The sequence below is a fragment of the Centroberyx affinis genome, unplaced genomic scaffold (assembly GCF_046629955.1).
Source record: "Centroberyx affinis isolate AG114_WGS23_722 - 3 ecotype Tasmania unplaced genomic scaffold, CSIRO-AGI_Caff_v1 ptg000641l_1, whole genome shotgun sequence".
Taxonomy (NCBI): domain Eukaryota; kingdom Metazoa; phylum Chordata; class Actinopteri; order Beryciformes; family Berycidae; genus Centroberyx; species Centroberyx affinis.
The window spans coordinates 91,629-116,772 of NW_027279267.1; the positions used below are offsets into that span (position 1 = coordinate 91,629).

Sequence of the window (25,144 nt, forward strand, 5' to 3'; positions counted from 1 at the left end):
AGGGTGACAGACAAGTGATTATTTAGGTTTCAGAAATGTCACTTGTGTTTACTGACATTTATTGTTGATCAAGTACTTTCCTATTGTAGGCTGTGTGGTCAGTTTTCCCTATCCTGCCATGAGTATGCTCTAAAAAGGACGCGCCATTTTCAGCACATCCATGTGTCTAGTTTGGGACAACACACATCTGTGTCACTTTTCAATATTATATATCTTAACATCAACCTATACTCTGTCAATATGTGTTGTTATTAACATATCACTGAAAACCTTGTATATTCCAAATTTGGTGATTTTCATGTTTTAACTTCAGTTGAAGGATTACATGGTCTTCTACCGGTTGAGAACATTTTCCGACCTCTTGGGCATATGAAACCTTTTCAAAACCCACTGGTTGAACTCAAAAATCCATGGTAGTCAAGTTAGATCATGGCTGTTAATCTTAGTTCCTGAAAAGTTGATATTTTGAACATGAGGTTTTCACCCAGCAGTGGCAATAATAAGGCAAATGTGTGTTGTCGCAAATGTTATGTAGAATGTCACATTTAGAAGCCTTGGTACTGCTAATAGTACTATCACTTTGGTTACTGGTCTCTCTAACACACTTACATTCACTGTTACACTTCACAAAGGCCCCCATGACAAGATAGCTAGCTAGCTAGTTAGCTAGCTACACAGCTGTAGGTGGATATCTGGATATACAGACAGAATATTTGTACTCAAGTAGGAGTAGCTCATTATCATGCTCAAATTCTTAGTTACTGTCAAGTGAAAATTGACAAGATTTTGTGCATGCTCCAAAATCTTCCCCCCAAAGTTTTGGCATTGAATCAGATAATCTGATGGGTCATCATCAGCCCAATGTTCGGGGATGGTTCCTATTTAGCTCCGTATCTACAAAACTGCTGTATCATACAGAGTAAAAATAATCAGAAGGTAAGAGTAGTGCTGCTACTCTTCTGATGAATAGACACTTGATAATTTCCCACAAGGACGCCGCGGGTGAACACTGACATAATCAGCACAGAAAAGCCTGTTATTGCCTACGTTGCTTCCAGGCCCCCTCATTACATCACGGACTTCCACTCGCTCCTTATTAAGCCTGATTCCCTCCGCCTTATCCGCTTTGTCTCCCCGGCGGAGCGGAGGTGGAGGGGAGGCTGGGGGCTGGCAGGCAGACGGTGTGAGGGTGGTGGTGTGTTTGCTGTGTCATGTGGTGATACACTGCCTCGTCTGTTCCCGTGGCGAGGCGGCGCCTGAGCTGAAAAAAACACACAAAGACTCTCAAATTGGCGCACACTTCCCTAAATTGTAGCCTACTACTAATGAGTAGTACAGGCTGTTTTCTTTTCTAAATGTGTTACGGGCCTCCTTCAAAAGAATAGGGAAACACTCAGTGAAGCTCTGTTGAAATTCGAGGGAATTGCATTTTTAACGTGACTCATTGGTATCTCATTATGTGACGTATTCTGCTGCGTCAGTGCCACCATGACAAATTCTTGGACATTAATTATTGGCTGATAAAGTGATTCTCCTTCAGACTTGAATATCACTGTTGAAAACCTCAAAGTGTCAATTCTTGAGGAACTAAGAAAAACAGCCTTGTTTTTAGCTTGATGGCCACAAATTTTATATGATCTATTAGTTCATGTTAATTTATTTTATTTTATTCATTTTCACTATTTATCGAAAAAAGGGGAAATAGTACTAAAGGGAAAGTGTACTAAACCCTGGACCAAATGAAATCAAACTAATTAAGGATACTAAGATATTTAACTCAAAAGTCAAGAACTGGCTGAAATCTTATCAGGCTTACTCACCTGTAGCCAGTCTTAAGATTATCATAGCTAATTTTGAGATTGGATGATTAAAATTTTTGTACTTTTTATTAGCCTATACAAGATATTTTAGATAGTTGTAGTCTATTTAAAAGCCCAACTAGGGACTAGGGTTGGAAATTAGCAGGAGCTACAAACTCCATGTGCACACATCTTGTATATTATATATATGAAGTGTAATTATGTTAACTGCACTGTCCCTATCAAATGAACTACTAAATAAACACAGGGAGGTCAAAGGTCAGGGTCAGCTACAGAACTTTAACCTTGGAGCTGGTAGGGATTCAGTGTCTTGCTCAAGGACACTTCAGCAGGGTGGATGCTTGCCATAACAGCGGGTTCGAACTGGAGCTTTCCAGTTGAATAATGGTCTCCCTCCTCACTTCACCACCCTGCTGAACTGTATTCCATTCTGTTTGAAAGAATGGCAGTAGGCACCATGAATCAGCTCATTTTCAGTAATAACCCGGAAGCCGTCCAGCGTGACAACAATGTGACTTTTCTGGCAGTCTAACCTTTGGCCTGCTGATCATACAGTAGGAGTGTGACTTTACCATTTGCTGCTGCAGTTGTCGCCTGCTTCTTGGATGGGGCGGGGGAGGGGGGAGACTTGGCCCTTCACCAGCCACAGCCCCGATACAATGCTGGGCTGAGATGAAGAGTTACATGCTGTGGTCTTAGAAGAAAAGCCACCAACTGAGCTATTGACTGTCTGTCTGAGTCACTGACCTCTGCCTCCCTTCATATGAATTGGAATAAACGCTCACTGGCCGCTGGCTTCATTATCATTCATGGGATTCAAACGTTCTGTCTTTTACAGCTGTCTACATTTGTAGTTCATCTCCCCTAAATATACAGCAGCTCTGTGTCTTTGTCTCAGGAAGTGTGACTTCTTCTGGTTTTAAAGCCTGCATATATGGTATGTCTGGTTTATTTTTGGATCATAGAGAATTGACAATAGCTGAGAACCTCACTCAGATGAACATAGGTTTATCAATGCTTTTTTAATTATTAGAAGGTATATAAACATACACTGTATTTCATCTAGTTCTTCCCGGAACATGTGAAATGTTCCTGTCCCTGGTGTTTCCCCTACTTCCACAGTTATTTTTCCTCTGTTTCGTTGCCAAATAGGGTAGAATGTGATGTAACACATGCACCACAACATTGCTGTTAAACTAACATGTGTTTCCCCTCATGTTGTCCATACGTCACATGTAAAGATCACCTGTAAATCATTTATTAAAACGACCTCGCTATACAATAATAATGAGCGCCCCACCCTCTGATATAGCAAGAACGGGCAACCTCCCATATAAGGCAATGGGCGTTCAATGGAAGCAAAGTACCGCGTTCTGATTGGAGGAACAGTCTGACATGACTGCTTTTTTCTAAGTCGTCGCCGATGCTCATTGGTCGTCTGACTTGGTCCGATTTAAGCTCATTATCTTAATCAGCCGTAGATGAAGTGAGGAGGGAAAAAAAAGCAGAAGCCAAACAAATCCCGAAGAGAGTTGGCGTGGATCGTCGTCTCAAGACGCACCGACCACCACCGGTTGAGGGAAGAATGCTTGAAAACAAGAGAGAGAGATTGAAAACCTTCCTCAGGAAGATTGACGAGAAGGCCATTGTCAGAATCAAGCACTTCATGAAAGAAAGGTAAGCTGAATATAACGTTAGCTGAACCGCTATCTGCCGGTGAGCATCACCAGAAGGGTGGGTGCTAACAGTTAGCATTTCACTGCTGTTAACAAGCTCTCCGAGGGGATTGAATTAGTTTATTTTATGCGAATATGTCACCTAACTCAGAGCCAAGCAAATGGTTTTCTTTGTATTTGATTTAAACAATGAAATGTGTGTAAGATTAGCCTAGGTGTCTCTGTTTGAATGGGTGGATAAAGCTAGCATGTTAGCCGTCCGCCCATCATCAACCGGCTGAAGATGTGTTGGCATTTAAATTGCAGTGTTACACGGTTGTTGTGTTAGCTGGCTCACAATGTCTTTAACAGATAAAAAGCTGTCACTGTTTACCTCAGGGTTGAAATTCACCATTAGTTTCCACCACACATTATAACTGGTGGTTGTGTTTTTGTAATATATTATTAGTGTGCATTAGCTCCAGCCCCTGCTGCTGTTTGAACCATGTTAGCATAAGCTTAGCATCGTCATTGATTTAGCTGTTACTCATCTAAGCATATGTCATCGTGGATATAGCGTGTTTAAAGACTGGCTTGGATAACAGTGTGAGTTGATGTTGCCTGCTGGATAAATGTTATGACTTGTTAGTAGACGGCTAGTCAATGGAGGGACAAGCTTCTTGTGGAGTTCAAGAAAGTGTCCTGATGTAGGTTTGTTAAGAAGAGTGAATTGAAATGCCAGACGTGAAGCTTCTTAAGTAAACATTTCCAAGGCAAACTTTTTCTTGTACGTGTTTGTACCCTGAAAGATGTATACAGAGAAGGGAGTTTTGTTTGTAATGTTGTGTTCAGTACTCTTTGAGCTCAGTGGTAAACCAAGAACACAAAACCTGACCTCGCACATTTATTTCTATGAAGTGCTATGTTTGTGTAACGTTAGTTATGTGTAGTACTTGGCTAATCTGTTCCAGCAATGCAAATAAACAGCTTTACATGACGTGTCACGGAACATTAGAAAGCTAGTCCAGATCTGGTCCGTTCTTAATCTCGTCCATGCCTCCTGCTCGGAAACCATGACTTCATCCAGGGGCCTATGTGGGTCAGATTGACACCACTATTTGTTCTGCCTTCATGATCATGGATGATCCAGCTCTGTGAAGATCCAGGGCGGACCAGCCTGGCAGTAGACTACAGACATGCACTTAAAAACACACACTCGCTCACTCATTCTCACACACCTCTCTTTCTGTCTGTCTCTCTCTCCTCAGGGAAATGCACACACTTGTCACACAAGGGACGTGTGAGGCCGTGTTGTCTCGGACAAGTCTATTTTTAGCTCCCACGGGTCGACCACAGGTGGTACATGGCGTTATATAAATGCTCCCAGTATCTCACTGTTAGTACTCCCTTGTCCAGTAGGCATCGCCTTTCACTTTCCTCAACATAGATAGCCGGTCACTGGAAAACAAGAGCCCCGCCAATCAAACCTGGCCCGCTGTCCTTTTTACTGATAACCAGCTATGGTATGTGACATTGTGGGAGGATCATCTGTTTCCATAGGGCTGGAGTGGACACACACACATACACACACAAGGGTGTAGTAGAGTGGCTAAGTGGTTAAAGGCTGTCCTGTAAGTAACAGGTCACAGATTCAATCCCCGCTCCAGCCAATGTGTCAGTCGACAACCACATTCTTGACACCGAACAGGTACTTGCTAGCTCAATGTAAGTCGCTCTGCATACGAGCATCAGTTAAAAGTACACACAGTGCAGAAAGAAGAACCCAATATAGTTGGAGAGCTTTCTGCGTTGGAGGATCCTGGAATAGGCAGGGTGGGGCAGCTGTGCAGGCGTCCAGTTGGCTCCAGGAAGATGCTCACAGGAAAGAGCTTCCCAGCCGGCTGTGGGCAGGGAAGGCCCTGTAGGTTTAAATTATGAGATGTGCTGCAGGCTTAGAGGAGTAGCCCAAGTTAGAGGGCGAATACCGCATCTGCAGTGGGGCTTATGGCTAAATGAGGGGTTGTAGACTAACTGCTTGGTTATGGCTGCAGGTGTGTGTGTGTTGTACAGCACCTCTCAGGCTACTGCTAATGACCACTGCCAAGCCCTGGTCGCAGAGCCAAGAAAAAGGCTGTTTTCTTCTCAGCTGTTTCACCTTGAGCTCCTCACATAGGCCCGGTACATTCCACCCAGCATATTTCGCATAACACAGTCTCGTTCCAAACACACAAGCCTTTGTGAAAGCTTGTGTAAAACCGAAAGTTAACGGTTACAGTTATGGATAACATTTGGTACCTTGCTGACTTAAGGCAGCACAGTTTACTTTCTCTGTTCGTACGAGGCTGTGCCAATTCAAATCAGATTTTTTTTAAGTGCATCTTGATTTTCAGATAAGCTTAGCCCTTTGGCACAGGGGAGGAACACTGCCTTGGATTTATTACATCAAGGAGAGCTGCTCATTGGAGGTTGGAGTGTATGTAAGAAAAAAAAAAAAATACAAGGCGGTCTTCACTTCAAAAGTTTGCGCCTCGGGAAAGTCTGTCTCTGCCACAGCACTTTGGTGCATTTTTTTTTATATCCATACAATGCATTAGCCAATAGAGAGACTTTTTACAATCCTTTCTCATGAAATGGGGCCTTGGATGTTTTTTTTTCTACAGAGTCTAGCTCTTTGCACTGTGTGAATATGCAGCAGTACCTCGTGTGTCCAAATCTGACTGACTCTAGGGTATGCAAAAATTATTTGAATTTCTTAAACCTATACCTGCAAGACAGTATTTCAGTTTCAAATGGGACTGTACCAGGCTCCCAGAGGTGGCTTTGGCACACTATTTCAGTCCTTTCACCAATCTGAATGACCTGCTGTCCTGAGGGGCAGAACTCAGCAAGGCTGTACTGTAGATTCAACAAGAGGCCCCCTGTATACAGAGCTTGTATACAGTAGAGTGTTCTACATTTACTTTTCACTATATTAGAGTCAGGTGGGATTTGCCAACAAGTCCCCCGCCCCCCCACCCACCAACCCCATGCTGCTGAAAGCACCATGAGACACCATGAAGAAAGACCCTCTCTGTCCCTGGGCCCGGTTAGCATGGAGGAAGTGGAGGGAGAAGCTGCATACATACGCCGCATGACTTCCCTCTCAAACACACACTTCGGTCTGTAACACACACTCTCTGTTCTGCTTCACACACACACAAACATGGACACGCACACACTCAAGAGTTTTCCTGCAGACTGAGCCCTGGCAGGACGCCACAGGCTGCACGTTGTTATTTGGCAATGACCACTGGCCCGCTGCCCTGCCCTTCCTGACTGCTCTGCTGCAGCTAAACACACACACACACCAGTCCAGTCCATAATAATGTTTCAGATTGTTTTTTATTGTTAATTTGCTCAAGATTGCTAATTGTTTGCTTTCTGAATTGAATTCATACTTGGTTGTTGAGCAGCAGGCCATGTCTATACCCCACTGAACAGTGGAATCACTTTTTAATTGATCTAGTGCACTTTGCACATGCTAGATTATCGCAGACAGATTAGGACACTGAAATGCTGTGCGGTTGGCTTTGAAGGCATTAGATTGATTTGCAAAAACTTAAACTGTGCCATTTGGCTCAGAAAAGCCCCGCTGCAGTCATCTGATGTTTTGCATTGGAATAAACCGATTTTGATTGGATGATGGGGAATCAGCAGTTCACATGACAGCTATTATCCACAGCTGTCCAGTAGATGGTGCTCCCACACCATCTGGTTCTGCTTGTTCTCTGTTGAACACTGGGAGTTTTTATGCATGTGAGACTCTGTCAGCCCTCACATATGAACCTTGTGCACATTTTGTTACGCCAATAATGTTGGCTGTGGGAAAGTTTAGACCTGAGCATTCCATGCAGAAGCAATTTAGTCAGAGGGAGCTAGCGTTGCAGAACAGCTGACGTATGGCTGACGTCTGCAGCGGGCCTCCAGGGATCATCTGTGTCATCTCAGGCAGCAAATGAAAGGACCATAACTCTATTCCCCAAGGAGCCCTTTCAGCTAGAACGTCCTATACTGTCACACAGGGAGCACACGCCAGAGACCGGAAGATGCACCCCCCCCGCTCAAACCTTCTCTGCTTACAACCAGGGTGGGAAATTAACACCCACCGCCAGCCAAATCTGTGACTCTAGCTGGTATACTTGCATACAATCCCAGCAACTTTGGCAGGCAGCCAGCCATCTTTTTAGAAGTCCAACGTAATGCAATTGCACTTAAATTAAATTCATATTTGGCAGGTGAATTTTGGAATCCAGCAGGCACCATAGTTGGATGGAAAAAAAAGTGTTTCCCTACCCTGTTTACAACCGATACGCATGCCCTTCAACATCTTTACAGTGACACCCCAACACTCGGTGTACCAATACCACCGGCTCCACAACACCGCAAAAGCATTCAGCCATGTTCTGTCGAAAGTGATATTAATAGCCGTTTTGGCATGTTAACCCCACTAGTCTGCTCCCATCTCAAAGCTCTCACATTATTAGTGACCATTGGTATCCGGTTTGATACCAGGAAGAGTATTTTAAGTGCAAGTGATTTTCAGGAATGAAGAAGACAAACACAGCCAGCGCGATAATTCCCCTCGCACCTCCTTGTTTAGCCATAGCAAGCATTGTGCAAGCCTTATCTGCAGATAAAAGGAGAGTGACAAACACAAGGCAGAACTGACCAGATAGGGAGGTGCCATTAGTTTCTAGCTCATTCAGTGTGTACACAGGTGAAATGTATGTTTAATTTACAGTATGAGGTGATTGAATAACAGCCACCTTTTGCCCACTTGGCTACATTATGGTGCAAATGTTTGCTCTGTTCACACTGTATTCAGTAGTTATCTAAGTTATATTCAGGGTAGATTGGCCTACGTTTGATAAAGGATTCTCATTCGTTGCATGTGTCAGACCTTACTGCTTCTTGACACTAAATGTCTTCAAAGTCACTGTCCCAAAGATAATTAAATGACAGACTAGATTTACTTAAAGAGACGATTGACAATTTCCAACTGACCCCATAGCCTTTTGGAAAACTCCTGCCCTCCAGGCGTTAACATTACGTGGCTTTGTCGTAAGCGGCTAAATTAAGACGAGACTTACATAGGATGTTGTGGAATCTCGTGACTGTTCTGGAGGAGATTTAGGAAGGAACAGTGACCATGTGGTATCAGGAATAAGATGGGAGGCTGGGTTAAAGGATGAATCTCACCATTGGCCTATCGCCCCACTCATCCATTAACATCAAGAGACAGGCTGCACTGTACCATATACATGAAGAGGGAACATGGCTGTAGTGGGGAACGACCCTGTGACCTTTTCGGTTACCGTACGGTTTCTAACAACCAGTTATCCTGCAACTCGGCCAACTCGGTTTGCTATAACACAGCAGGTGGTGGTTAGACAGGAAAGGTATGGATTAATATATGATGGCTAAATTGACACTAATGTCACATGGGTGTAGTCGGACTTTGTCTGTCTGATTGGCTTTCCTGGATGGTGATGTCATGGGTACAGAAATAGCACACGATGAACAGTGGCCCTCAACTAAGGGTATTGAATGAAAGGGCTTGCTACATTTACAACACATTGAATTAACCTATTGAGTTGCTTTTCATCCCATGTCCCAAGCTTTTTGTCCCCACCCCCCCATCAGCCACTAATGTTCTCATGTATGTTGGCCCCCTTTACATCCTCTACAAAGAGGATGAGCTAACCATTGACATGTACATTATAACAATTGCTTTGTAAGCCGTCTCCCTCTTGCTATTGAGACCAGGCTCCTATTGAGAGTGTTGTTATGGGGCTTTTTAAACTGAGAATAGCCTGGTGGTGCTACCCCCGCCCCACCACCATCCACCTCCTACTGTTCTTACTGTCAGCTGTTTCCACAGCAACACCAGCTGAGACTGCCACGGGAAGGACAAAGCTTGAGGGGCATTTCGGGCTTGAAACCCAACCCTCTTCGTTTTTCTTTCCTCTTTCACTCTTTCTTTCTCACGCTGTCTCCATGTTCAGCTCTTGGGTGTTTTGAAACACTGCAGTAAAACGGACCTTTACACCCGTCGCATTGGCCGTCAGTGCTCGGGGTCTAAGTGCAAAAGGTACAACTCGTTCCGTACTCGCACATTCGGTTGTGTCGAGCAGTGTGTTGGCTGCGAGCTTTCAGGGGACGTGAAGAAAAAGCTTGGGTAGTCATGGAGAGGGGGAAAAGCTTGTTGAACCAGCAGGGTACTGCGGCAGATCCTCCTTACTCTGGCGCTCTGGGGAGGTAAGGCAAGCAAACCTATCCAGTTACTCATCCCTGCCAGTAATACTCAAACTGTGTCTCAGCTAAGGCAGTGCTAACTTGATCAACATTTGTGAGTGAATTTAGGCCCATTGTTTAGCTGAGGACTGACTAAGTGTTTAATGAAAGAATTGAAGAAATATCGAAAGCTTTTTTTTAATCTTTGTTGCGTAAAAGGCTTGAGTGAGCTCCTTCTGCTGACATAAGGCTTCTGAATGAATTCCAATCTCATATTTGTGCTAAAAGTTAGTTTTTGATTTTTATGAGCAAGTATGTCTGCATAAAATTCACCAAATTTGTCATGTTTCCAAAGAAGCCTCTTTGAACGCCTGGGAAAACCCTGGTGACGTTCACAGTTCTGAGCTGATCGAGATTCTATGACGAGTGATTTTGTCCTGTCTCCAAAGATAACACAAGAAGAAATGCAGATAAAGAAATGCATCAAACCATTATGTGTTGGTCAGTAATCTGTTTCACGGAGCATATCATGGTCAAACATGTGAGGTTGATGTTCGTGCAGTAGTGTTCCCATGACAAATTGTATTCCATAGCCAGTCCAGGTAAACAAGGTCTCATGACCCCTTGCATGTCTATTTCAATTCTCTTGGTACGCCTCTGGTGAGTCTCTATTGTGTTGTTGCAGTGTTGTCTTTAGAAACTGGGCCCGGCATTGATTGTGTCAGGTGGTGAGACACAGCCCTCCACAATGGGAGTGGGTCAGAGTTCAAGGCCGCAGCTTGGCCAGTACACGCCCACTGCAGATTAATAATCAGGCCACCTCCTGCTTTGCACATGTGGAGTGATGATTAAGAAATGCAACTCTTTATCCGGTACATAGTGGGTCATTTCAAAATAAGGGAGTTTTTTTTTTCTTGCAGGTTGTAACCGTTGCGTGTTGTTGGCACCACGGTGCCTTTGCTAATCTGTTTACTGCCCACACACCTTTCTGCCCTCGATGGCTTCAGCCTTGAACGCTGTTTTATAACAGGTTGAATCTCTTCGCCAGATTAAGATAAACTTTGCTCAACTTGGTATGGATGTGCACTTATTGCACAAACATGGAAGTTATATTGTTAGATGTTTTTTCATGGCTGGAACAAGTGAATGTTCATGTCTCTCATTTATGATCAGCACAGACTTTCAACCTGCCAGGAAAACTGCAAGAGAATCTTTCCTGGAACCTGCAGTAAACAGCATAGGCAGCAGAACTGAGCGGCTGGCTGACTGCCAAACTGTTTGTGTGTGTGTGTGTGTATGTGTGTGTGTTACTTTGCAGGGTCTTAAGTGTGCACATTTTGTCCCCATGTTCAGCTTGTGCCTCGCCAACTTTTCTATTTTGTCAGTCCTTTCATAACTCACTGGGCCTGTTGTATCAGATCATCCTCATGTCTGCCTTTCTCATTAAACAGATAAACATGACCATGACATGACCTGCTAAGTGAACATACTGTTAGTGGTTTAGGTGAGATATAGTACAGTTCTGGGGCTATCATCAGAGAATTACCAGGGCTTTGCAGTGACAATATTCCCAAAAGATTTATGTTACTAAACTGAAAAATGTCAGCTCATAGGAGCAACATATGTAAAAAATATTCAAATGCCCACCCTTAATTTAAGTGGATTTGTTTCTGTTTGTACAGCGTACCCTACTAAAATGATTACCTGTAGCTTAGGCCTGCTAAATACAGCTAGTGGCATAGGAGTAAAACAAGGCTAGGTGATCTTTGCTGTTATAATTTTACCTCGGTCAAAGTAATCTAAATGTCACCGGGAAGTGCTTCAACACGACCTAGTTATTGGTTACGGTTGGTCATGAACAAAAAGAGGAAGTCGTTGTGAAATTCAAACAGATCAAAGGCTTTGAAAAGAGCGTCTATTTCCCTGTCACTTTAACCCCCCGCCTTGTGGAAGAAACTAGGGCTTAACATTTACCGGATAATTTCCTTTACCAGCACAGTACCTTGCCTACTTCTGTCCATGGCTCACAGTGGCTGGTTTTCCCACAGAAGTCCCCAGACACGTTGGATATTTTACCAGATAACTACATTTCAGAATATAATAGGACTTCTGAATGAGGGCTGGTTACCTGCCAAAGTGTCTGGAGTAGATAAACTTACAAGCCGGTGTCAATTTGCCACCCTGGTTTCACCTCACAGATGAATATTTGAAAGCAGGGCCAGTTCAAGTCTGTCTAAAACTTGGTTTAAGATTGTAAAACCTTGGTGACGATATTCCAGCACACAGGCAGGCAAACAGCCGTTAAATGGTTTTAAAAGCCTTTTACAAGTAGCGTTTACCGTTAGGAGGTTAAGTGTTGCTGGGCACTGTTTGACGACCACAGTAAGACTTAATGAGAGGCTAGGTAACTCTGAAATGAAAGTGCGCTTCATGTTTTTTTCCACTGACCTTTGCCCCAATTTTTCGGTTGATCTTTCATAGGAATCCTATATGAGACAACGGTTACTGTTTGAGTAATAGAGCCTTAAGGATATCAAACTTACTCATTGTGGGAGTAGTCTTTTTTTTTTTTTTTTTTGCCAGTTAATAGCTTTTAAGTACTCCTATACGATTGTTCTGTAGAAGAATGATCAACTCGTGACTTTGAATCAAGTATGCTCGGTCTTAAACTAATCAGTCAAGGCTTGCTAGGCCTAGACTACATGAAAACTTGTATTCCAAAACGCTGTATATATCCCTTTTGGGTTTAAAACATTACCAGAATTTCATCACTCAATATTTCCAAAACATTGAAGATCTGTAAAAGTGTTATTTTGTCCAAGACTCTAGTAAAATACTATCCTAGCAGTATTACAATATTGTTTTAATATTGTGCTGTCAGTCATTTTATGAGTAGGGGGTCACTTTTTTTCAAAAGTTGGACTTATAACTAAGCTCTTCATATCCTGACTGAGCTAAAGGAAGACTTTTTGGGGTTGTGTTGTTCCTCTTGTCTCCTTGGTTTAGATCCATAGCCTGAAGGGGAGAGGTGTCTAATGTACCACTCCTTGATCAGGCCAGACGGGCCGGTCTGAGCACTTCTCCGGTATTGTACACGTCTGACTTTTGTAGAAAATCTCTGATCCTGCATTACCAAGTAGAACAAATCCCAACAAGACATGATTTTTATGTGTGATAATTCTTGAGTGGGACATTCTAAGGGAAGAGTCTTGTTTTCTTAAACTTGTCGGCACCTGTGCTTCGTTCCACTGACTTGCTCTCTGTGTGTGTGTGTGTGTGCATATATGCTACTCTTCTTCCATGCCTGTTGGTTGGCTGGGGGAGTGGCAGAGTTTGACGTCACTCACTACGGAGTGTCACACCATTCTCAACACAAAGCCGCTTCCTCTCCAGCAGCAGCATTCATACAACAACAGCTTTCTCTGGCAGGATGTGGCTGAGGAGCCTGGCTTAACCAGCACAGAAATTCATCCTGAAACCCATATTAAGAACATTAAGAGGACTTTTAAACTCTTTCTTGGACCGTGTTTCTTTGATCAGCTTGTTGGGAGATTATTATTATTATTTTTTTTTCAGCATTTTTGAGAAGAGCATTGATGGCATGAGACCAGTGATTGCAGCCTAAGTGGTTTTGTGTGATTTTTTTTTTTAAAAGGAAAGGAAATGCCTACTGTGAGTAGGTACATGAGTTTTCGCTCCTCAAAGAGATTTAATTTTAACAGGTAAGATGGTCTCCTGTTTTGCTGAAGGTTTTCATGGAATTTGAGGCTTAAGTTTTGTCTTTGTATTATCCACCTTTTTGAAATGTCGGCTTGTTCTTGTTTAGGTTGGAGGTTTTAGTACAACTGTCGGTTTGGCCTTGTCTGCTTTGTCTTATATTGTCATCACTGGCATAATTTACAAGTTTACACTTACATTATTGGCTTTCTCCAGAGCCTCTTTCAATGAATGGGTGGGTTCGGTGCCTGGTCAAGGACGGGCCATATGGCTGTTGAAGGACACATTGGCTGTTATGGAACCTGTGACCTTCCATTTACTGGATGGTCTCTAAAACTCTTTGTTCAGCTTATTAAAAAACGGCGTGTTTGTTCAGGCTTGTCATTTGTAGAGCATGAACCTACGTTGATCAGCTCATAAAGCAGCCAGGAGGTATCATTTTACAACCATGGTGTGAGCATTTACGCAACATATATTGGTAAAACTTCCTGATGGGGAAACAGGTAGCCATATCCAACATAACATAAAGATAAGCCCATTGGTCTGCCAGATGTCCATCCAGCCATCACAGAGCCTTTATTAGCAGAGTAGAAATGGAGGGACAAATAAATTCATTACACCTCCCTTGATAGTTTACAAAACCTGACTTTCATTTTCTTTTGGTCCACAGGTTGTGTACATGCCAAAGTGGTTTGCAGAGAAGATTAATCCAAAATTTAGGCGCATTTGGCTTGTTGTTGGTGTTAATTTCCCTTTCTGGCTTTCACACTGATGTTTCTAATACATTTCCATCATTAGCCTACATATGGCTCCTATTCGTAATCTGTGATGTGAAGTATCAGCAAGTTTCTTTGTGAAAGCAATGTTTTGGATTGACAGTGGGGTTGTTTGGCTATCTCAGTCAGTAGGCACATTAAGAACCTGTTCTGTAGCAGGAATAAGGCGTTGTGGGGAAAGGGTGTGTGCTATTCTTAGCTGCAAGTCAGAATGTCCAATGAGTTTGCTTATTGCTGAGGTGATGATGCAACACCAGTCTTGAATCTAAAACATGTATTTTATCAGAAGATGTTACCTTTCTTGGATGTGACTTTTTCTTCTGATAACAATCAGCAGTTGTACTAGTCATATAGTGGTGAAGTTGCAAGCAAATGTACTGTGTTGCTACTTGCGTTGTCTATGTATCTGCACTTACGCTGCCAAGACAAATTCCTGCACATTGATTGTACATGCCTGAATTTTTTTTTTATGGAGTGTAGCTTAAGCCCTACTTCTCTCTGTATTCCAGCAGCTACCCAGTAGAGAGCAGCGGCGGCGGGCTGCCGGCCAAAGTGAAGAAAGGCAAGAGCAGCATCAGCAATGGCAGCCTTAAGAAGAAGGTGGAGCCCAGGAAAGCCGTGAGTCTGGAGGAGGCCCAGCTGGTGATCCAGCAGCAGCACAAAACCCTCACCAGACAAGTGGCCATCAGGTAGGATGTCTTGAAAAGTTTGGGAATTACACATCTCAAGGTGTCTGCAGGTCCTAAAAGTGATTAAAAATGATCCTACAGTCTTACATTTAACATTTAACTAACTGAAACCTGCAAACACCTTAAGTCTTGATAGATGTGGGGAAAATATATTGTTGCTCAGTCCCAAAATGCATACGGTTACATATTCCATGTAGCCCCCACCCCAGCTACCACTGCTGCGAAAATATAGAGGTATAGGGCAATTGCTTGTGTACAAACAAGCACACATTTGTGTACTCTTGCTGAATGCATATAGCACGGAAGTGGGAAGTCCTTTTGTGTCTTTCTATTTATCTCCTCGCACTCGCACAAACCTGCTGAAACCACAGACTTTCTTTAAACTGACAGCTGTGCTCTTCGTCTCTGCAGGTCGCAGACGTTTGACGTCGACAGCAGAGGCTTTGAGAGGACGGAGGGCACCGGCACACAAAGTGTAAGTCCACCATAACTCTTACTTTAAACACTGTTTAAAAAAAGATGTGTCATTTTTAGCACATCTGTGTGTCTATTTTGGAAGGAAAAACATTTGTGATACTTTTCACCCCAATGTATAATGTTGTTGACATGTGGTGTCAATATGCTGTGGTGAAAAGTAACACAAATGTGTGTGTGGTCTCAAACTAGGCGCATCAATGTGTTGAAAATCACACATTGTTTTTAAGAGTTGATCTTGAACCAAGGCAGCCCAATACTGCCTAAACTTTATTTGAACTCTCTCCTACCTAATTTTTTCTTTTCAAATATTAATTTCCATGGCATATTTTATCTTCCATTTTCAGAGTTTCATAAAGCACAACAAGACATTCCACAAGCTTTTTCCAGACATTCCAGAGAGTGAGGACTTGATACATGGTAGGTGAACACACACACACACATATTTATTGCATAGCTATTTATTGAATGGTGTGGGTCTGTCCCTTAATAGATATCCTAGTGTCCTTTTTCTTATACTGCACATTTATACTTTCAGAACTTCATTAGCTGTGTTCAAAATGGGTGTTGTTCAGAAATAGGCTGGTTTTGCCAGCTTTGTTTCTTTATTTTTTAAATTGGTCTTAAATGCAACTCCATGTAGTGTTTTAAAAAAAGGTTTTAAAAATCTAAAATGTGGCTTTAGGAAATCTGCAGATACCCTGTTCCTCGAAACAACTTAATAATAATATTTACAGCCTGTAAATGGATCGCAAACCGATCTCAGAACATATTCCTCAGGTTCTGTTTGTTGACCCTTGACCCCTTTCGCACGCACTTGACACACCCACAACTCTAAAGCTTTTGGCTATTATGTAACTCTAACAGTGCTTGTGCTCCCCTCCTTTCCCAGCATACATCTGTGCCCTGCAGAAGGAAGTGCCCTACCATGGCCGGCTGTACATCACAGACAGCCACGCCTGTTTCTACTCCTCAGTTCTGCTCAAGGACACTAAGGTAGGCCACAACTTATGCCATTCCTAAATTTGGGAAATGTCAGCAACTTTTCTCAAGCTGTAGTTAAGCTTTTTAGGATTTGGGACTGAGCAGATGTTCAGTAAAATGAAGAATCTTTGTCCAAAACAATAGCAGATTCACACATCTTCTGTATGTGTGTGTCATAGGTGGTGATCCCCATTTCCAGCATCCACATAGTGAAGAAGCAGAACACGGTGTTGCTGGTGCCCAACGCTCTGTCCATCCGCACCACAGAAGGAGACAAGGTCAGTTTCTCACCAGCATCCACACCCAGACAGCCATCTTAATAAACCGCTGATAAGGCTGGCATGAAACCGAGACGCTCAAAGTCAACACAAACTCTTACGCAACCACATGGGTCTCTTTTATGTAATCTGATCAGAGATTGAGTGAAGGTTTGCCAGCTAGGCAGACAGCTAATATGCCTGTTTTGTGTTTTTTTTGCTTTCCTCTCTCATCTTTCAGTTCCTGTTTGTTTCTCTGCGGAATAGAGAGTCGTGTTATCAACTGCTGCGATCAGTGTGTCCTCAACTAGAGGTGAGTAGGTCACAAGAGTGGCTTCTTACACAGGGTTCCTGTGCAGGTCTGGGAAGTTTTTTTGATCGTTTCAAAGTATTGGAAAGTTCTGGAATTGCACAAAACTTTCAACATGATGGTAACACTTGTCTTGCATTGTGATGCATTACAAGAAGATTATAAGCATAGATAAGCAAGAATATAATGAGAACATTTCTGATTATTAGTTTCAGAGCATACAGATTCTGAAAAGTCAGTTCTTCTGATTTAGCATACCAAAATGCCACTACTTTACAGAAGGTTTTCTTCCATACAATTAAATTATTTCTCTCTGTTCTCACAGGATGGCAGCACCAACAGCAGCCCCATCTTCTCCTCAGCCGAAAACAGCTTTGATAAGAGCAAACTAGTGGTGAGAAACCTTTCCTGTATATTACAATGATATGTTGTGATTGCTCACAGACATCACAGTCTTTAATAATTGTGTCTCTCTGAGTTTGGCTTTTGCTAGTTTTCCAGATAAGTTATAAAATAATTACATGTAAAACTTGGATATTTTTTCTTGTGCAAGTGTTCTTGCCATGCCAACCAGTGATTTCTCTCACTTGAAGTTACCCATAAATACTGGTAATTTTTTAAATTTTTGCTGTGGCTGGTAAGTTAGTGTACTCCACCAGCTGACTGATGAGTGGACAAAACAGCTTAGTTCCCTCCCCTGTGCCATCTCAAGTGATGGTCTGTTATAAGTGTCTGAAGTTGTTTCTGATGGTATGCTGCGCTCTTCGTCAACAGAACTCCAGCCAATCCAGTCTGGACGACAGCTTTGACCATTACGATGGTCCCGACCCACGATCTCTACTGGACTCTCCTCTGCACAGACCACAAAGAGGTGAGAGTTCACCAGCAGCTTCTCATCCTACGTTTGACATTACACTGACGTTTTAGGCATTTAGCTGACGCTGTTATCCAGAGTGCAGTACAGTACAGTAGAATAAGATTCAGTTCCCAGCTAATCAGCATTACAAGCAATAAATAGTAAGGAGCACAAGGGTCAGAGATACAATTTATGTAATACATATGACCTGTGTCCCTAGAATGATCAGGTGTGACAGAAGTGTTAGAGAAAGAAAGACGAACCAAGGGGTAAGGGAGCACCCTAGGGTGCGAGGGGATAGGAGGTCAAGGTGTTGAAAGTCAAAGCTACAGTGTCCTGACAACAGATATAATAAAAAACAAATATACCTGGGATAGACAGTAGGTTAACCATTTGACATTAACTAGACATGTAGACATTAGTTCCTCTTGTAATATCTGTAATGAAACAAGTGCTTTTATTATTAAAGTGTCAGCAAGGACGTTTTTTGGCAAGTGGAAAGTAATGCTAACACTTTGCTGATGGCAGCCAAGCGTAGACGGATAAAAACTGTTTATAGTGTTTTGGTGCTGCTATCTATTGTTGTGTTCCCATTGCTGTCCTAGCCAGCAGACGGGCAAAGTCCAAGGTCTGATAGCGGGCTAACATGGATGTTTTTTTTCTCTCTTCCTCCAGAGCCAGTGCCTAATGGAAACGGCTCTTCTTTCAGGAGCCTGCACACACAGCACAGCGATAGCTCGTCCTCAGAGGAGCTGTCAGTATCAGGTAATGCACACACACACACACACACACACACACACACACACACACACACACACACACACACACACACACACAGACAAACACACACAGACGCACAGAGCCCGGGCAGCAAATTAACGCCAGCCACCAGCAAAATGCTGCCAATTTGTGGTTGCGGCTGGTTAGTTTGCTTGCCAAAGTGGCTGGTAGAGTAGAGAACCGACTATAATTTGGAGGTTCTATTCTGGTAACGTTGTTTAAGTGGCTGGTGCATTTGGAGATGCTGAGACAGACGGACACACATACAGATTTAAAAAATATGAAGTTGGAAGATGTCTGTGCTGGAAACCCTGCATAGTTGCAAATAAATCCACCATCCACTGTTTGATGAAAGTGAGTAAAATATTAGGAACTCCCTCCTAAATCTGAGTTGCAACCCCTTTTGCACAATCCATGTCTCAAGGCTTATAAACGACGATAGCTGTCACCTGGTTAGATCATTTCATTTAAGGAGTAGGTGTCCCCAGTGTCAAGCTAAGGATTTATGTTTGCACATAAATTTGTTTTGCATCTCATTCTCTAGCAACCATCCACTAAACATGCAACATAATGTAGATGGTTAAAAACATTATACAGAAAAAACAAACACAAGCTGAGAACCATTAACGTATTAACGCTGACATTAATGCCATGTTGACCCTTCCTCTTCCTGGCCCAGGTGGATCGTGGGTATGGAGTGTGACGGAGAAGGCCAGATCCCTGCTGGTTCAGAGAGAGGCCAGCACCCTCAACACCCTCCTCTTCATCTACTTGATTTTGTGAGTAGCGCTCCTCTCCTCCTCTCTCCCCCCTCCCTTTTAATCCCATGCTTTTATCTTCCCTAGCTGCTAATCTGGATCTACTTACAGTAACACTCTGGAAGTCTCCATCCTTAAAGGGAAGGTTCAGGAATTTTAGAAGCCTATCTCAGTAATTACTAAGCAGTCGCTCTCTGAGGACGTTCAGAAAGTTTTCACACCTGCTTTTATTTTTGGGAAATTGGCCAAAGCTTCCTGAGGTTTGTTAGCAGTATTAGTGCAAGTCAGTGAGGGTTGTTACTCGTTACATACTGTGCATCTTATTTTTTGCTTCTTTTGTTACTTACTGGAAACTACCCCAATTTCTCAAAAACAAAATCCTAGTGTGATAACTTTTTCAGTGTTGTGAACAAATTTTTGATTATTTACCTAAGAAATGCTGAAGCTTCCCTTTTTTGAAATTGTCTTTTCACCCATTACATCTCACTTTTTCTTTGTATCTCTGCTTGTCCACTGTTGGTCTCAGGAGTTCATATCACACACTGGCCTCAAATTGAAAGCTGCCTCATGGTGCTGATATGATATAGCTGATATGATATATCTATTACTGTAGGGCTGGGTATCAGAGAGCAGTACTAGGTGCTATCACTATCAATTTTAAGTGATGAAAAGCTTCAAAAAGTTAACTTCTTAAAATGAAAGCTCAGGTTTTCTTGTTTATGGGAATTTGTACTGAGAAATGAACTGAATGTGGTCTTATAACTTAAGTACGGACAGCATGAACAAATTTTAAGCAGAAAAAACTGCACTGTTTTGCTTTATGATATGTGCCTTCATTCCATAAAACTTGAATTGAAATGTTTCCGATGATGCCCAGTCCTGTAGTAATCTGAGCTGGTCGTAGTGGCCGGTTCATACGTGTTCAGATTATCTAGGAAGTGAATGTGCTCAAATGAGATTAAGGGGAAAAGCCTCATTAGCGACGTATCGAATCATACAGGCTGCAGCGTCAGTCTCACCACTCTGGAATGCTCTCTTTGAAGATAATGAGAGGCTGCTAGGAAATAGGAAATATAATTTACTTGGCTTGCGGGACCACGGCTGGGTGTTGAAAAGGCAGCGAATGTGACTTGGGTGTATATTTTGTGTGTGTTGCAGGGTGGTGCTGCTGCTGCTGTCTTCAGGTTACATCGGCCTGCGTATCGTGGCTCTGGAGGAGCAGCTGACGTCCCTGGGTGCCCTGCCCGAGTTCGCCCTACAGAGCGGGTAAACAAAAAAAAACCCATCTTTGCTCTCAGTCTTTCTGTTTTTCTCTCTCAGTGGCTTCCTTTCCTTGACTCTCTTTCTCACTTCTTTCTCTCTTGCACACAGTCTCTCACACACATTCTCACAAAAAACACAAAGCAACCCTGACATGGCTGTCATCTTTTGCACTATACCACAGTACAGAATGGAAATATATTTCAAACTCCTTCTGGGTCCTCAGATAAACTGTCTATTTTGAATAAATGAAAGGATTTGCAAAGCTATTCATTCCAGGAATATCACTAAAGGCATGCATTGATGATGTATTGTTTTGATTAGGTGTTATTTCACACTCTAGCTATCTAGGGCATGATAGATATTCCCCCTTATCTGATGATCACACTCGCACAATTGGCTTTGTTATGAGGAAACAGGCTCTCACAAATTCCCTTCATAGGTGCAGCCTGCCATGACACCAGGGAACTTGTTTTTGTCATGCCATACTCAACTGGTTCTATCTTGTTTCTTTTTCTTAGGTACCAAGACACATAACCCTCATTGGCTGAAGGAGAGATTGGTTGACTGATGATTGGAGGATGTTTTTGGCCTCTTCCCAGCAGAACCCAACGGGAGAACGTCGATCTGCTCAGACTGTGCTCCCAACACGGCCCAGAGGAAGAGCGGCCAACCTGTGCAATTTCAGAGATGACTCGCTAACTTGAGATAGTGGGCCAACTTGAAGGGCTATACCTCCTCCTAGTGCAGTAGACGAAGGACATGCCACGACTTAGTCACACAGAGCCAAGCCAACATGCACACACACACACACACTGCCTGGTTGCAGTGTGTCTCTGTGGTTCAAACCAAAGCCAAATGGCCCACGCTAGCCAAGTTGACAGGCGCTTGTCTGACAAAAACTGTTCCACATCTGTGAACTTGTGTTATCCATCTACCTTCATACATATTCTCCTTCCTGAGCATGCGGTCTGAACAGGGCTATACCAATCAACATTAGCCTGCTGTAGTGCTTTTATTTACTGCACCTCAACACCGGAGACGTAGTGCTATGCATAGCCAAAGATGCACACAGTGCACGTCTTTTGCATGAGTGCACGGAGATGACCCTTAATGCTTTTCTGTCTCCTATTTACCCTCCCAACCACCTACCGCATTTTATCAGGGTTATATACAAATCTGTATTTTAATCTTTCCACTCAGTAACTGTTGGGTACTTCTCTTTGAATGGTTCTAATCTTCGTAATCAGCTGTGGGTTGAAATGACGATAGCTGAAATCTCAAATTCGGATCAGCCCGCAGAGGCGGCCATGTTGAACTTGATACTCTCCTGATGGTCTCATCCTCTCTCTCTTTCTCTTCTCCAATCAGCACTGATTGCAGTATTAATTCCCCGGCATTCGGCATGATTTAAACCCGTTTAATGATCAATGCTCGGTGGTTATTTTCCCTCCAGTCTCAACTGGATGAACGCGTCATCAATGCACAAATATCTAGTACGATCGGGCATAAGGCTGTCGTCTCATAGGCGCCCGATTTGTTTTTCTACATGCAGATTTTCTATTACTTTGGTCTTCTAAAGTAGATTTGATATATGGATACTCTGTCTGGTTCAGATATCTGTCAATGTACTGTCTACCAGGAAAAGAAATGATGACCATGTTGTGTTGAAGCAAACGAAAGTACGTACCTCTTGTCCTTGACAGGCCTCTCAAGGAACAAGTGGCATTTCTAGATGTTTCAGGTGATTTAAAGTAGCACCAATACTGTATTTGTAATGTTCATGCATGTGTCTAGAACATCGACACTTGACTGATATATGCACACTCATTCTAGTCACCTTATGAGAAGAACTTTTTTAAAGCTATTAACTATCAAAACCACACTGTTACTGTAAGGTCCAAGTTTCAACAGCAACAAAACAGTGGTCCAAAAAAAGAAATTTCAATATGCAACAAATGATTATGCATGGCAAAAAAAGTAGTAATTTTGTTTATTTCTTTTTGTTCTGTTTTTAAATGGAGTTTGATGTTTGTGGGGAGGAAATTATGTAGAAAAAAAAAAGTGAAAGGAATAGCTCATGTGAGCGAGCGCACTTTAAAAAGATGTGATGTGCCTGTCACAATCCAAAGACATCACATTTGGATTGAGAAGGAAGGGCAAAGCCGGCGTTCTGTGGTATCTGAAGGTGCTAAGACCTTTTTTTATTCTTTTCACTCAGGGGTGGTGGGCACTACCTGCCACGTGGTTTTAGGTTCACGACTCTTGCTCTTTCCTTTTGTCATTTCAAAGTCTAGTGCTCGGGGTGGGGTTCACATACAACTTTGGAGTTTCTCAAATGTCCCTCGGAAAAAGAACAGTTTCCATTGAGAATCACAAATGTGACTAACTTTTGTCAGTCTCCTTGATTGATGTAACTGAATTCAGCTTTCTCAGAATGCTTGTTTTCTTTTTTTCCCTCTCATGATACTTTTAAACTAACCTAACATATCCACACCACATCTCAATGACTTAACATCACCCTTGTTGTGGAAATTCTCCTGATCTGTTTTGACAAGGTGTAGCAAGTGTTATGCTACGTCCCGTTTCAGGGAAGCTGCATTCAAATGTTAAGCCAAGGTTTTTGTCAACATGCCATACACAGTACTGTCAGTTGTCATAATCCCCCACCAGGGGGCAGCACACACAAACCCACTGTCCTCGAAAGGACTCAATGCAAGAATCTCAATGATGAGGGCAGTATTTGTGTGGTTTTGCACTATTCAAAGTGTTGTAAATAATTTTTGTATCAATTGTTAATGTCCTTAATTCTACTATGGTCCTATATATTTATTTGCATTCTGTGTAATTCAAAGTAGTCTCTGTGAGATGGCTTTGCTATTGTTCAAAATAAATCAACTGTTGCAAGGAGTAAATGATGCTTTTCTTGTTTTCTGTCATTGCCCTGTTTGTAATGAGGTTCCTACACCAGTGTTAAAATGTCAGATGGAAAATGAATTTGACCATGTCAAGTTAAAGAGTTGCACAGGTTCTCTGGAAAAGTGTAAAAAAATATCAAGTTCCAGTGCACAAAACATGCATCATGTAGTTGTAGACCTAAATGCATTTTACACACTGAGATTAGTTGTTGTGTGTTATCTTCATCACTATGTGGCCTAGCTCAGCCACACTGCCCAGCCACCACATCAGCACACATGCTGAAAACCAACTCATTTTCAAATTCAGTCATCTGTAATTTTGGAATGGAAAAAGTGCAGGAATCCTATTGTTACAGCATTTCCAGTGTAGATTATCCATGGTTGGGCTAAAGCCTATTGGGAATGTGAGTGTAGAAGGTCTTATTTTCTGGATTGGGGAAATCATTTAGACTCAACAAGGAATCGAAAGGTAAAACTTATTGTCCAGAAAAGCCTCCATTTAGTGGGGCTTTCTCTATTGTGTTGTGCCTCCTGTATGTGGAGTAAGACCACCATCTAGTGGAGAATTGAAGTAGTTTATTACATTTTTGAATTGGATATTTTAATTATTTTTAATCCAGCTCAGTGCCCCCCCTCCAAAGGGTTTTAAAGGGGTTCCTGGGGTTTCTCAGCAAAATGAGCGGTAGTTTAGTCAGTTATTTAATTTACTGGAAGTTAGTACTGTACAGAATATATAGTAATGACTTTTTTGATCTGAGGTTTCACACTTTCCACTGTTATCTCCACACATACAGTACAGACAGCAAACCTCCTGAAATGGACGTCCCAAAACAATCAAATGGGGGTTTGTAGTCTACGTATCTATCTGGGGGTCCTTGATAATTTAGTCTGCTACCTGCCACTGTCTGCCACACATGCTTGTCTGCTTGCTGCACATTGACAACCACTAGATGGCAGAATTAGCATTGCAGTTGGAGTTTGTATGGGGGGCAAGAGCATTCTGACAACCAGTATCCACCATCTTCATACTGCATTTTCCTTACCATACCAATAAGTAATGTGACACAGCCTAGTATAATTTAAGTCAAAAATGAATTTCACTGTATTTTTTATGAAATATTAGCATTCCAAACCACTGTTTTTCAGTCCTGGTCCTCAGGATCCAGAGTGCTGCTGGTTTTCTGTCCCACCAGGTAGGTGACTGCAGTTAATTGCATTCATCTTGCATCCCAGGTGTAAAATAGTCCCTGATCAGATGGCTAATGAAAACCAGCAGGGCTCTGGGTCCCGAGGACTGGGATTGAAAACCACTGATGTAATGTGTTACATTTTCAGGGAGGTGTTGTATTAATGTATTCATCTGTTAGGTAATGTATTGCACAAAGTGAGCTGACCCACAAATATCTGGGGCAAAAATGTTAACCTGACACAAAACGTTACTATTTTGTAAGTAAAGATAAATAATTTCAGTAATAGTTAATGGTGAGTTTTACGTTTACGGCTGCAATCGTTTTGTCAGAGAAGGTGTCACACTTGTCGAATGTCTAATTTTGGAATAAACCTCTGTTGTTTTTCTATGCATTCATTGCACTTGAGACTTTTAATATTGGTAACTAA

At 42.4% G+C, this 25,144-nt stretch overlaps 1 protein-coding gene across 4 annotated transcripts; it reads left to right on the forward strand.

Moving 5' to 3' along the window:
- The first annotated feature begins 3,340 nt into the window (after positions 1-3,340).
- Positions 3,341-23,514, forward strand: LOC139643671 (GRAM domain-containing protein 2B). 4 transcript variants are annotated; one of them, XM_071518888.1, is made up of 13 exons: positions 3,341-3,497; positions 14,751-14,930; positions 15,342-15,405; positions 15,752-15,824; positions 16,297-16,400; positions 16,568-16,666; positions 16,887-16,958; positions 17,281-17,349; positions 17,730-17,826; positions 18,487-18,576; positions 19,271-19,370; positions 20,508-20,615; positions 21,131-23,514. In XM_071518888.1, the coding sequence occupies exons 1-13, from the start codon at positions 3,406-3,408 to the stop codon at positions 21,144-21,146; spliced, it is 1,164 nt and encodes a 387-aa protein (XP_071374989.1). In that variant the 5' UTR covers positions 3,341-3,405; the 3' UTR covers positions 21,147-23,514. The 4 variants fall into 4 exon arrangements, with proteins under 4 accessions (XP_071374989.1, XP_071374990.1, XP_071374991.1 ...); XM_071518889.1 differs by having other exon boundaries at positions 14,754-14,930; XM_071518890.1 differs by lacking the exon at positions 3,341-3,497 and adding an exon at positions 13,162-13,470.
- The last annotated feature ends 1,630 nt before the right edge of the window (positions 23,515-25,144 follow it).